This window comes from Bos grunniens, chromosome 9 (assembly GCF_055505025.1).
Source record: "Bos grunniens cultivar Pamir isolate PY7600 chromosome 9, Bosgru_T2T1.0, whole genome shotgun sequence".
Lineage (NCBI taxonomy): Eukaryota > Metazoa > Chordata > Mammalia > Artiodactyla > Bovidae > Bos > Bos grunniens.
The window spans coordinates 50,182,155-50,196,168 of NC_141173.1; the positions used below are offsets into that span (position 1 = coordinate 50,182,155).

Sequence of the window (14,014 nt, forward strand, 5' to 3'; positions counted from 1 at the left end):
AAATTTTTAAAAAAATTAAAAAAAATAAAATAAAATTAGACTTTTACATGGAAGCCTAGTAAATATATAAAAATATAGGATGAGATGGTTAGATAGCATCACCCACTCAGTGGACATGAATTTGAGCAAACTCTGGGAGATAGTGAAGGACAGGGAAGCCTGGTGTGCTGCACTCCATGGGATAGCAAAGAGTTGGACACAACTGAGCTACTGAACAACAACAGCAAAATACAATAGAAATTTAGAAAGAAATTCTATATGATAAAAAACTATATACACACAAATATATATATATATTCCTATCTACATACAAACACACATATATGTGTGTATATATCGATAGATATAGACACAAACATACACACATACCTTCTACCCTTTGGATTTGATAAATTGATATAAAACCCAACCATTTGAAAGACTATTCTTCTGACACTTAGAGCTCAGTAAGTGCTCATAGAAGGAAAAGAGAGAGTGACAACACTCTTATTAGAAAATAATGAAAGTTTACTTAGTACAGACAAATTTATAGTTAAGAGTTCAAATTATACTCTAAAATGAAACAGATATGTAGGGACTATAATAAGTTAATTATTAAATTTTAACTGTTAGATAATATTAAATAGAATTGCTAAAAAATGGAAAAATGCTAAAGTTGAAAAAATAAAATACAAAATAGAAAAACAATAAACTAGATTTATTAACTAGAGTCCTATAAAAATATTTGTAAAGCTAGTTTTTAAAAAAGTAAAATAATCTTAAATCTAATCACAAATAGGTAGAAAACCTATGAGTGAACAAAATTAGAAAGGATAAAGAAATTTCACAGAATGTTTAGAAATGAAAAAAGATGAAAATACTATAAGCTGTCATCATAAAAACGTAATTGAATGAGAATGGGATAGTGTCCTGTGTTCATAAGCAGTAAAATGGAGAAACTTCTCGGCATGCAAGATTTCTCACAATCATTTCTACATTTCTGTTACCTCCCTTCTCTAACTGGTACCACTAGTGTTGCCAAGTACAGTGTCTTAAACCCCCTTCTTCCTGGCCTACGTTCCTAACTACTCTTCTCTTAGAACAACAGCTGTCACCTCTGCGTGTCATCTCTCTTCATTGTTCTCACAATTTTTAGAAGGTGCTACTGTTAATGGCATACATTGCAGTGTTTTTTTGTGGTTTTTACAGACTCTAAACCCCTGCTTTCCCTGCACTGCATTAAAAGCTTAATAAATGACTGGCAAACAAACTAATCAATGTTATCAGCAGTGTTTAGCAGCAAAATTAAAATATTACACCCTAGCAGTGAACACAAGAGGATGGCAAGAGTTAACATCGACATTTTAGGAATCAATGAACTAAAATGGACTGGAATTGGCAAATTTAATTCAGATGACCATTATATCTACTACTGTGGGCAAGAATCCCTTAGAAGAAATGGAGTAGCCCTCATAGTCAACAAAGAATCTGAAATGCAGTACTTGGGTGCAGTCTCAAAAATGACACAATAATCTCTGTTCATTTCCAAGTTAAACCATTCAGTATCATGGTAATCCAAGTCTATACCGCAACCACTAAAGCCAAAGAAGCTGAAGTTGAACAAGTTTATGATGACCTACAAGACCTTCTAGAACTACTAACAAAAAAAGATGTCCTTTTCATCACAGGGGACTGGAATGCCAAAGTAGGAGGTCAAGAGATACCTGGGTTATCAGGCAAGTTTGGCCTTGGAGTACAGAATGAAGCAGGGCAAAGGCTAACAGAGTTTTGCCAAGAGAATGCTCCAGTCATAGCAAACACACTCTTCCAACAACACAAGAGATGAGTCTGCACATGGATATCATCAGGTGGTTAATACCAAAATCATATTGATTATATTCTTTGCAGCCAAAGATGGATAAGCTCTATACAGTCAGCAAAAACGAGACCTGGGGCTGAGTGTGGATCACATCATGAACTCCTTATTGCCAAATTCAGACTTAAACTGAAGAAAGTAGGCAAAACCACTGGACCATTCAGGTATGACCTAAATCAAATCCCTTACAGTTATACAGTGGAAGTCACAAATAGATTTAAGAGATTAAATTTGATAGAGTGCCTGAAGAACTATGGACGGAGGTTCGTGACATTGTATAGGAGGCAGTGATCAATACCATCCTCAAGAAAAACAAATGCAAAAAGGCAAAATAGTTGTCTGAGGAAGCCTTAAAAATAGCTGAGAAAAAAGAAGTAAAAGGCAAAAGAGTAAAAGAAAGATATATCCACCTCAATGCAGAGTTCCAAAGAATACCAGTAAAGGACGGAAATGGTATGGACCTAACAGAAGCAGAAGGTATTAAGAAGAGGTGGCAAGAATACACAGAACTATACAAAAAACATCTTCATAACCCAGATAACCACATGGTATGATCACTCACTTAGAGCCAGACATCCTGGAATGTGAAGTCCAGTGGGCCTTAGGAAGTATCACTACGAACAAAGTTAATGGAGGTGATGGAATTCCAGTTGAGCTATTTCAAATCCTAAAAGGTGATGCTGTGAAAGTGCTGCACTCAATATGCCAGCAAATTTGGAAAACTCAGCAGTAGCCACAGGACTGGAAAAGGTCAGTGTTCATTCCAATCCCAAAGAAAGGCAATGCCAAAGAATGCTCAAACTACCACACAATTGCTCTCATCTCACACACTAGCAAAGTAATGCTCAAAATTCTCCAAGCCAGGCTTCAGCAATATCTGAACTATGAACTTCCAGATATTCAAAAATTTAGAAAAGGCCGAGGAAGCAGAGATCAAATTGCCAACATCTGCTGGATCATCAAAAAAACAAGAGAGTTCCAAAAAAACATCCACTTCTGCTTTATTGATTATACCAAAGCTTTTGACTGTGTGGATCACAATAAACTGTGGAAAATTCTTCAAGAGATGGGAATTCCAGACCACATTATCTGCCTCCTGAGAAATGTGTATGCAGGTCAAGAAGCGACAATTAGAATTAGACATAGAACAGCAGACTGGTTCCAGTTTAGGAAAGGAGTACATCAAGGCAGTATATTGTCAGCCTGCTTATTTAATTTATATGCAGAGTACCTCATGCAGAATGCCAGACTGGATGAAGCACAAGCTGGAATCAAGATTGCTGGGAGAAATACCAATAACCTCAGATGTACAGATGGCACCACCCTTATAGCAGAAAGTAAAGAGGAACTAAGGAGCCTCTTGATGATAGTGAAAGAGCTGCTTAAAGCTCAGCATTCAAAAAACTAAGATCATGTCATCCAGTCCCATCACTTCATGGCAAATAGATGTGGAAACAATGACAGATTTTATTTTGGGGGCTTCCGAAATCATTGCAGATGGTGGCTGCAGCCATGAAATTAAAAGAGGCTTGCTTCTTGGAAGAAAAGTTGTGACCAGCCTAGTCAGCATACTAAAAAACAGAGACATTACTTTGCTGACAAAGGTCCATATAGATGAAGTTAAATGGACTACTGGTTTTTCCAGTAGTTATATATGGATGTGAGAGTTGGACCATAAAGAAAGGTGAGCACTGAAGAGTTGACGCATCTGAGCTGTGGTGTTGGAGAAGACTCTCTTGGACTGCAAGATCACACCAGTCAATCCCAAAGGAAATCAACCCTGAATATTCATTGGAAGAACAGATGTTGAAGCTGAAACGCCAATACTTTGGCCACCTGATGCAAAGAGCGGACTCATTGGAAAAGATCCTGATGCTGGGAAAAATTGAAGGTGGGAGGAGAAGGGGACAAACAGAGATTGAGTTTGTTGGATGACATCACCGACTCAGTGGACCTGAGTTTAAGCAAGCTCCGGCTGTTGGTGATAGACAGGGAAGCCTGGCGTGCTGCAGTCCATGAGGTTGCAGAGTCGGATAGGACTGAGAAACTGAACTGAACTGAATGAACACAAAGAATGAAGCTTAGTACATTCTTTGAGAATGTACTTGTAAATTTTCCCCCCAAGTTTTGGCTGTTATTCCACGCAAACTCTCCCTTATACAGTATATCATTTTAAATTTAAATTTGTAAAACACTGAAAGAATCTGCCTTAATTATTTCAGACTTTTAAGTGTTTGTGTTTAAAATGAATTTGAAATTACTGAACTTGAGAATAAAGAGTATATACTTTAAATGCTTGAAATTATAAGTTAACACATGTCTTTCCTAACACATGTCAATTGCCTTGTTACATTTTTAGGAGGAAAACAAAAGAAACCATTTAACTAATAGAATTTTCTGGTTCAGGAAATACACTAAAAGTACATTTATAATCATTTTTATATCATTCCACATGCCAAATTTAGTCCAATTTTTTTCATATTATCTTTCAGACTATGTGTTGTTACTCTTATCTTGATATCTTTAGTGATCTTATTTTCTGCAAATGTTTCATACTTTATACTACCAAAGCTTACTTTAAACTAAGTACAAATCCAGTCTTATACATTATTTAATACTTATGCATGTTATTTATAAATTACTTAATTAAATAATTTACTTAATATCTTATATGTTATTTAACTCCTATAGGTTGAATCCACACAGAGTATGATAAGAATTCTTGGACTCTCTGCTACCTTACCCAACTACCTCGACGTTGCTACATTTTTACATGTTAATCCCTGCATTGGACTTTTCTTCTTTGATGGCCGTTTTCGACCTGTTCCTCTTGGACAGACATTTCTAGGGATCAAAAGTGCAAATAAGGTAAATACTTCTTTTAAAAAATTATGCTTTTCTAGAAATATTTTTGTTGATGTATTGTTTAATACTTGTTTGACATTAGAGACTTCAGACCAGCATTACAAATATGACAGCTTAGAAGAAAATCAAGTGCATTTCCTCAACTATATGTAGGAGAATGTCTCCTCTCCAAAAAGCTGCTTGTAATAGCTTGCATTGCTGTTTTCAGTGAATATTTTGTATTCTTAGCTAAGAATACAGGTTATATATATATTCAAGAAGTTATTCTGATAGGATTGAAGGCAGTAAATAATAAAAGACTCTAGTTAAATCAGTAATATATATTATGATATATTATTCATCTAAAATAAGTAATACCATATATACAATTGAAAAATAATTTCATGGTAACAACTACTAAATGAGGTGTTCTGTTTAATTTGTTGTATAATTATCATATTAATTATATATACAATCAGCATTTCTGAAATTCTTTTGTGGTGTTCCTTAAATGTTATTACCATGTACCATTTGCATTATCAGGGTGCTTATTTTAGGCTTTTATAGAATCATGAAGGAATATTTTGCTTAAAATTTATACGTTTATTAAGTTTCATGACACTTATTTCCCCCTGTGGAACAAATAGTTTTAGGAGAAGATTCATGGGCCATATGACCTCTTTATGAAAGAAAATGAGATAGAATCATGTGTTACTGTGTCAAACTTGATCTTTAGTGTATTATATTACTTCTTGTCTAAAAATAATTTTGTTACTAAAATAGAGCTATTTTTACCTTACAATATTATAAATAAAATACTTAGCTTAGAAAATACTAAGAGCCAATATCACTGCAACAGTTAATATAGTCTATCTGCTTATTAACTAAGATATGTTTAGAATTGTGGGGAACCATTTCAAAATGTATACACAAAGGATAGTTCATGATGTAATAATAGTTATGAAATACATCTTTTATTTGATTGTTTCAAGTGGTTTTCAGTATTACTTGCTGCTTTTTTTTTTGTTATATCTTAAAATATATTTGATTATTTAGTTTATTTTAATGTATCATTAGAACAGATGTAGAGTTGTGTATAAGATTGTTCTTTCAGTTCATAATTTGAATGATAGCAGATGATTATCCCAGAAAAATATAAAGTGTTTTCAGATGCTTTCAGCCATCATAGAACTTATTTTTATCATAGAAATTGTTAAATCACTTAAACCTAATTAAATTCTAAGTATTTTCACCACAGTATGTTAGCATTGTAATCATAAAAGGAATGGTGTGAGATGTTGATCTGTGGTAATTATTTAGAAGGTTCAGAAATTTGGAAAAATTTACAAAATACTTTTATCAATCTTATGTAGTATAAATAATAAACTAATTATACATATTAGTTTTCTAAATGGAGAAGGCAACTAAAATGCATTAGTTTTACACTCAGCTGACATATACAGTTGGTAACAATTAAGCAACTCCCCAGGGTGTCGTTTAATATATTGTAACCATTGTTAATTTGTCATTTCTTATACTAAGAAATCCTTGTGGATTTTTGAAAGTTTCTTTCAGAAGCTCATGATATGATTCAGTTGTTGTGGAAGAACATGGGAAAATAGTGTCTAATGATTGAGAATTTTGTTTGGAGGAGTTTTGGTGGGTTTTTTTTAATAATTAATGGAGAGTCAATTGTCTTGTGATTATTTCATCTTACTTAATCACTAAGTCATAAGAGTTCCAGAATGTTAAAATGAAAGGATCTAAATTATAGTCATTTTAGATGTATAACATTTTCATCCCATGCAAAGTCTTAATCAGTGTTAAATAGAGAGACACAAGCTTGGTCACATGCCTCCTGCTTTATGGTAACCACCTTACCTTTTTATGGTTGGAAGTCATCTCATCATTAATAGAGAAAATGAGACCTTTTTAAAATTCATGAATTTGATACTAAATTTCCAATCAATTTGGAAAATGTTTCTGTAGAAAAATATTTACTGAACTCCATATTCATTACAGAAATAGTAAGTTTCCTTACATTTTGATATTCTGTGGTAATATTCTGTGATTTTGAGAGTTAGGAAAGCTCTGTATTTTTATGGAATGAAACAGAAGAAAAACAGCCTGAAGAATGGGCTTCTCTGGGGAAAACAGTGAAAAGAAACTTAAAATTATTTTAAAATATCTCTAATTAGAATATTGTTCTTAAAATTATTGTCTTTAAAAAACTTGGCATTCTTAATAAAGTTAGTACACTGAAAGTGTTGCATATGAGGTATTTTATTTGTAGTTTTTAATTACATTGTGTTTACTTCCTATGGGTTGTTATATATTACGTATTGATACTGCACTTTTATTTCAGCATTCTGGCTAATCTGAAAATAAAAGGAGATGCCTCATAATTGGTAAAGATTTTTTTGTAGCTAAGCAGTTTATAATTGCTCTATTTGATATTTTTCATTTTTAAAAACTTTAAGGTGCAGCAGTTAAATAACATGGATGAAGTATGTTATGAAAGTGTTTTGAAGCAAGTAAAGGCTGGACATCAGGTACACTTTATCCTGTTTTTAGAGATTACATAATGATTAAAATTATTAATTTTATGGTCTTAAAAGTGTTCTTCAATTCTGAAATAATGATCCACAGGTTTTATTTCTTAGTAATATTTTAGTCCACTAGGTAACCATTTAAGTCATAAATTTTTCAAAGATAATACTATCATCCTGATATTGATAGATCATGCTGTTTTGTTTGCCATTTTTATTAAATAGATAAGAGGAAGAAGAATTTCATCCTTAAGATAATACCAATCTCCTCTCACACATCAAAAATTTTAGTTTATTTGCATAATGTAAGAAATTAACATGCTATATTACTGTTGTTTCATGAAGTAGTAGCAATTGAAATATATATATAATAAATTTTCATGTTGTTTGGATATTAACTGCTCTTACTTTAAATTCCAAGGTTCAAGATGTTACAATAAGGATTGTTAAGAAAAATGTAGAATAATGATAATTACTTACATAACAGCTAACCAATGCCAAATTGTATATGGTTCTTCAGGTCACTTTATATTATTATGGGATTTTTTTTCTACATTGTTAGCCTTTTATGGCAGGTAAAATGAAATTCTGGTCCTTTGTTTTTAAAATATTTTAAAAAGCAGTGACATCTTCTTTTTCCCCCAGACTAAATATTGTTTGGAATCTCAATATATAAAACAAAGATAAACTAGAATTGAAAGTGGAATACTGCCCACTCAGCATTCTTGATGCATTTTTTTTCCCCCTTAAAGGCACAGTTTTAAAATTCTAACCTCAAGAAAATGTCCTTAGCAGCAAAAGAGACACAGATGTATAGAACAGTCTTTTGGACTCTGTGGGAGAGGGCGAGGGTGGGATGATTTGGGAAAGTGGCATCATTGAAACATGTATATTATCATATGTAAAAACGAATCGCCAGTCCAGTTTCGATGCATGATACAGGATGCTCAGGGCTGGTGCACTGGGATGACCCAGAGGGATGGTATGGGGAGAGAAATGGGAGGGGGGTTCAGGATGGGGAACACATGTATACCCATGGCGGATTCATGTCAATATATGGCAAAACCAATACAATATTGTAAAGTAAAAAAATAAAAAATAAATAAGAATAAAACAAAAACAAACAGAAAAGATCAGAAAAAAAACGTCCTTAGTTATAGGAATAACTTTTATGGAAAAGAAATCATGATTAAATTGTATGAGAATATTAGTAACTTATTAATATATTTCTTAATGATCAATAAATACCTGAAACTGCTAAAATTACCTTACACTTATTATCTCATTGACTTCTCTCAGCAGCCAATGAGGCAGACACTGTTATCCTAATTTCTCAGATAAGATGATGAGATGCTATGCTGAATGAAGTAACACATTGCCTTTGTTTTAACTTGTGCACTTACAAATAAGACCATGCAAGTGTAGCATCTTGGCTAGCCATGGTCTCATATCACTTTATTTGGATTTATTTTATAGCTTTGGTCCTCTTTGATCTTCACTAGAGAACTGCTTAGTGGGGTTCCATTATTTATCATGTACAAGTAAAGAAGTATAAAAAAACCAATGTTCTTTCTTTAATACAAAAATATGACCAAATACCACCAGTTTATTCTTGGTCTGGAGACAGAAAACTTTTCTGGAAAGGGCCAGATAGTAAATATTTTAGACTTTGTGGGGCTTATGTTTCAGGTACTCACCTGTGCTATTGTAGCATGAAAGGAGCCATGGACAATATAGGAATATTTTCCAATAAAACTTTATTTATAAGAACAGGAACAGATGCATTCAACTTGCAGGCTGTAGTGCACCAACCTTTGTTCTAGATTTCCTCATGAGATTTATTTGTGGCAAATGTCTGATGATCCTAAAATGCTATCTTGAGAAACTTTTGGTAGCATTTCACAGGAAATCCTAAAACACAGTGATATGTTGCATAGCCACCAGTATTTGCACCATCTTGTAAAAGAACAGGATAAATTAAGTGTAATTAGCTAGATGTTACCACCATGGACATTTATTTCCAACTTTTATATTAAAGACGATATCAACTATGTTATTAGCTAAGGAATCTAGCTCTGGAGCCTATGCCATATTAGAAATATTCAGTAAATATTTCAATGTTTTCTCCATTAACTTTTTTTAATTTACTTTATTTTTTAGAACAATTTTGGGTCCACAGCAAAACTGAGCAGGAAGTAGAAAGAGTTCTCATACACCCCTACCCTGGCACACGCACAGCCTCCTCCACCGTCAACTTATCTTCCACTGGTGTGACACTTTGGTTTCAGTCTATGAGCTCATGTTGATACATCAGAATCACCTAAAGTCCATTGGTTACATTAGGCTTCACTCTCCATGTTGTACTTTCTATGGGTTTGGACAATGTATCCACCATTATAGTGTCATACAGAAAATTTCACTGCCCTGAAAGCCCTCTCTGCTCAACTGATTCATCCTTCCTTCCCCTTAACCATTGCTAACCATTCATCTTTTCATTGTCTGTAGTTCTGTGTGTTCCAGAATGTCATATAGTTGGAATCATATAAGATTGTAGCCTTTTGTAGTTTATAGCCTTCTCAGAATAGTTTCTTTCATAATATGTGTTTGAGGTAACTCCCTGCTTTTTCATGGCTTGATAGCTTGTTTTTTTTTTAGCACTTAATAATATTCCATTGTCTGGATGTACCACAATTTATGTGTACATAACAGCTTTGAACAGATTTTATGTGGACATTAGTTCTCACTTCCTTTGGGTATATACCAAGGAGTGCAATTGCAAGATCAATATTTATTAAACTGCTTCAACCTTTCTCCATATAATCTTATGTTATGAAATATGTCTTTTAAAAAAATAAAATGCAGCTTTATTCCTAAATATTGGGAAATATAATGGTTGTATCTTCTATTGTAGGTAGATAAAAGTCCAGGTAAATATATTTAAGGAATCCTAGGAAGATTGTATCCTCTTCCTCTTCTGGCATAGTTTGTTCTCTGGCTGTTACAGGGGCTAACATGTCCCTCTAGAGATCATAAAGTTCAAATGCTGTCTGGGCATGTTTCATCAGTAGAGATTAGATCTCACTGCCAGCCCTTTCATTCTTAGTGATACCATCCATTGCATTACTTTTCAAAACAATAACTGCCATAGGGCAGGCACTTCTAGTAGTAAATTCAGAGCAGACAAGAGATGGAGAGTGAGGTTCACAGTGCTGGTTCCTGTTTAGAAAGGACAGCAAAGCTGGGAAGCCTCAGGAGAGGAGGAACCCAGGAATATAGAGAGCGCAAAACTACGGCAGAAGCTGCACACATGGATTACCTCCCGTTTTTTGTGTGCATGTCACGGTGTCCACAATCACTAGCCTTTTAAGGATACGTGACCACCAAGCTGTCTCCTTTCTGTACACTTTGATCTGGCTAAAAATACACTGTGGGTGACTCTGTAAAGTGTGGTTGCAGTTTAAGAACCCACCGGAACGCTTCGGTATCAGTTCCTATCCAGATCTGTGCTCACATCCCTCTGCCCTAAGAAGTAGAGTTTAGGCTGCAGGTCTCACAGTTTCTGTCTCAATGACTAGTGATGATGTTTGTTTTCCATAATAGTGGGACTTTCTTCAGTTCTCTACACATACTACATACCCATTTACTTTTTTAAATTGTAAAACTAAAATAACTGTTTAAATTTTTTTTCATAGTTCTACTATTATTTTACCATTTCAAATTATTATTATAATTTTTATTCATGACCTGCTGGTCTTTTTTAATCCATTTGCACATGTACCTTTTAATTTTCCTCATTCAAACTTTATTTTAATTATTAGTTACAGTCCATTGCTAAATTATAATTACACTGTATATACAGTTTTATATTCACTGTTTTCCTTAATGAATAGTAAATAGTTTTCATTCTTTCTTCACGATCTTCTCAATGTTAATGTCTGTAAGAGACAGAAGGGAGTTTTTATTCAAGTTCTAAGTTTTAGATGCTGTGTAAGTCACTTTGGACTTTTAAATCTTCATAATCTTCTAATATAAGCATTAAATCTCCTTTTGTTAAAAGAGAAAATGAGCATAAGACATGTTAAGCAGCTTCTCAAGGCCATACAGCTAGTAAAAGGTCACACCAGGATTGAAATACAAGCTTATGTTGATAAAATACACAGCATCTTCAGTACTTGACACTGTCACTTTAGCATTAAGCCAACGTCAGCTGTTCTTATTATTGGTTATCCCGCCATTATTGAGTATATTAAATGTTTGAGGCTTGCTCTTATTAAAGATGTGCTAAGTTGCTTCAGTTATGTCTGACTCTGCAACCCCATGGACTGTCATCTACCAGGCTCCTATGTCCATGGGATTCTCCAGGCAAGAATACTAGAGTAGGTTGCCATGCCCTTCTCCAGGGCATCTTCCCAACCCAGGGATTGAACCTGTGTCTATTAAGGCTCCTGACTTAAGACAGATGGATTCTTTACCACTAATGCCACCTGGGAAGTCCCTTATTAAGGACAGGGCTGCTGTAGTGATCATCTATTATTTTTTCTATTGAAATGTTTACTTAGGGTAAGTTGTCTAAAATAAGATTATGGCACAAATGGCCACATTTTGTGATCTTACCCCATTATCCTGTCATGCACTCCAAATGGGGTTATTTTGTTGTCATAGCAGACCTACAAAGGATTTTACAAACATACACCATGTCCTTCTGAATAATTTTATCAAGTTGTATGATGTAAGTTATGATCTGATGTGTGTGTGTCATTTTGAATTTGTTTTACAATTTTAAGGTGTATAAGACCGTGTGTTTTACCAGTGAAATTTTTTCTTATCTACAATTACCTCTAAATTATGATTACAAAAACACGTGTTTTACATACCATTTTGTCCGTGCTTTGCTTTGGATGTGCTGCTACTTTCAATTAGAAAAACATGTTCTTCCCTGTGTTTTTTGCTTCATGTGTGACCCTGTGGTCTTTGGCCTCTGTAATTACATCTTTAAAATGTTTAATATAAAATATGATTAATATACTGATAACAGAGAGTGACCAGTAAAAGAGTTTAAACAAATTTAACCTTTGGGCACTCCATAAAGTAAAAATGAGGGGGGAAAAAATGATTGAATTCTACTATTCAGAGATAGTGTTGGTGTATGTCCTTCTATTTCTTAAAATGCATTTTACTCCCTTAATTTTCCAATTTCTCTATTTTCTCTCCCTAAAGATACGATAGAAAAATAAATGGAAACAATAACATGTAAATAAACACTTAAAGATGTCAGATTTTAAAAGTTTAATCACTGTTCTTTGTGGGTTTTTTTTTTTTTTTTTTTAGGATTTGTGTTCCAGTGGAACAGGTCCCACTAAATAAGACTCAGTTATAAGGAAATATTGTTGGTTAAGTTCCTAGTGTGGTGTCATGTACATGGGGACTCTGATAAATAGGATTTTGTTTGATAAATTGCTCATCTTCATAGATCCTTAGTTTATTGGGGATACTGGGAAATATTGAATGCATCAGGACTATGGCCCATTGGTTGATATTTGCCTCTAATATTACTGGTATTACAAATGCCCAGGCCAGTACCTTCAGATGTTAAGTACTATGTTGTTGGTTGTTAAAGCAGCATCTTAGTCTTTTACATTAATGTGATCATTTCAGTAAAAAGCTCTTTTACAACACACTTTGAGAACAAACCTCTTTTTCATTTCTTTAAATTATCTGTATTATGTATGTAACTTTGGGAAAGTTGCCCAAAACTAAAATCTTTTTCTGTTTTAATCTTTTCAAAAGGATCGTTCTGTCTTTAAATCTTCTATTTGCAAGTTTCTCTGCCAAATACTGTTTGGCTTAGAAGTTCAGTTAGCTTGATAGGTGGCAGCTTCTGCTGATTGTCCTTGTAATATGTCCAGAACTGGGATTGAAAAGTGTGCTTACTTGGAAAAGAGGATTGTTACGCATTTTGACTTTGGAAGCTGAGGTAGATACCTATTTCAACAAGGCTAGCAATCTTTGTCTGAATCCATCACACAAGAATTGCTATTAATACTTCATGGTAGTCTTTGATTACTAAGACTCATATGGAAGTTTGTTTTCAGGGCCTTGCATTCCTTCACTGGATTATTTTTCTCTTATCTGCTTGAAGAAATGCCTTCACTAAGCTGTGGTCCTTTGCTTTTATTAGAAGGTTAACAGAAAAGTCCCCAGTGGAGTAGAGTTTAAAGTTTCATTTTTTCCCTCATAATTGAGGTTGAGTATAATGTTATCCTAGTCACTTGCTGTCTTTGTGTAAGGTTCCAAGTGATAAATTCCAACAAATGAGTTTGTATCCATCTGTCAGAAAATGAAAAATAGATAATTCAACAATCTTTTAACTTATTATCTCAAAAATTGACAGCTAAATTAACTCTTCAATTATATTATTCTGCCTAACTCTAGTGACTGAAAGGTCTAACAATATGTACTTCATTCTAAGAAATTCTTCTGTATAAATGTTTTGTTTTACATATGAAAGTGCAGTAAATTGTGTGTGTGTGTGTGTATCTGTGTGTGTACAGAGAGACATAAAGAGAAATAGGCAGACAGAAAGCTTTGGTCTGGAATTCAGTTATAACTAACTGCACATTAGTGCATTCTTATTAAGCAGCCAGTATATATTTGATAAATGTACTTTTCTTTATTATTAAGGGAGCATAAGTTATTTCTTATAGGGCTGTGTACCTAACAAACTATAGCTTTATTTTACTGCCTTTTAAATATAGCTTAGCAGTTA

General features: G+C 33.7%; 1 protein-coding gene across 2 annotated transcripts in view; it reads left to right on the forward strand.

Annotated features, from left to right (window-relative positions):
* Positions 1 to 14,014, forward strand: part of ASCC3 (activating signal cointegrator 1 complex subunit 3) — a 338,200-nt gene that overhangs the window by 140,350 nt on the left and 183,836 nt on the right. For both annotated transcript variants that reach the window (XM_086316372.1, XM_086316373.1), the window contains exons 12-13: positions 4,547 to 4,723; positions 7,180 to 7,251. In XM_086316372.1, the coding sequence (XP_086172498.1) occupies positions 4,547 to 4,723; positions 7,180 to 7,251 (249 nt within the window). The remainder of the gene's footprint in view (positions 1 to 4,546; positions 4,724 to 7,179; positions 7,252 to 14,014) is intronic.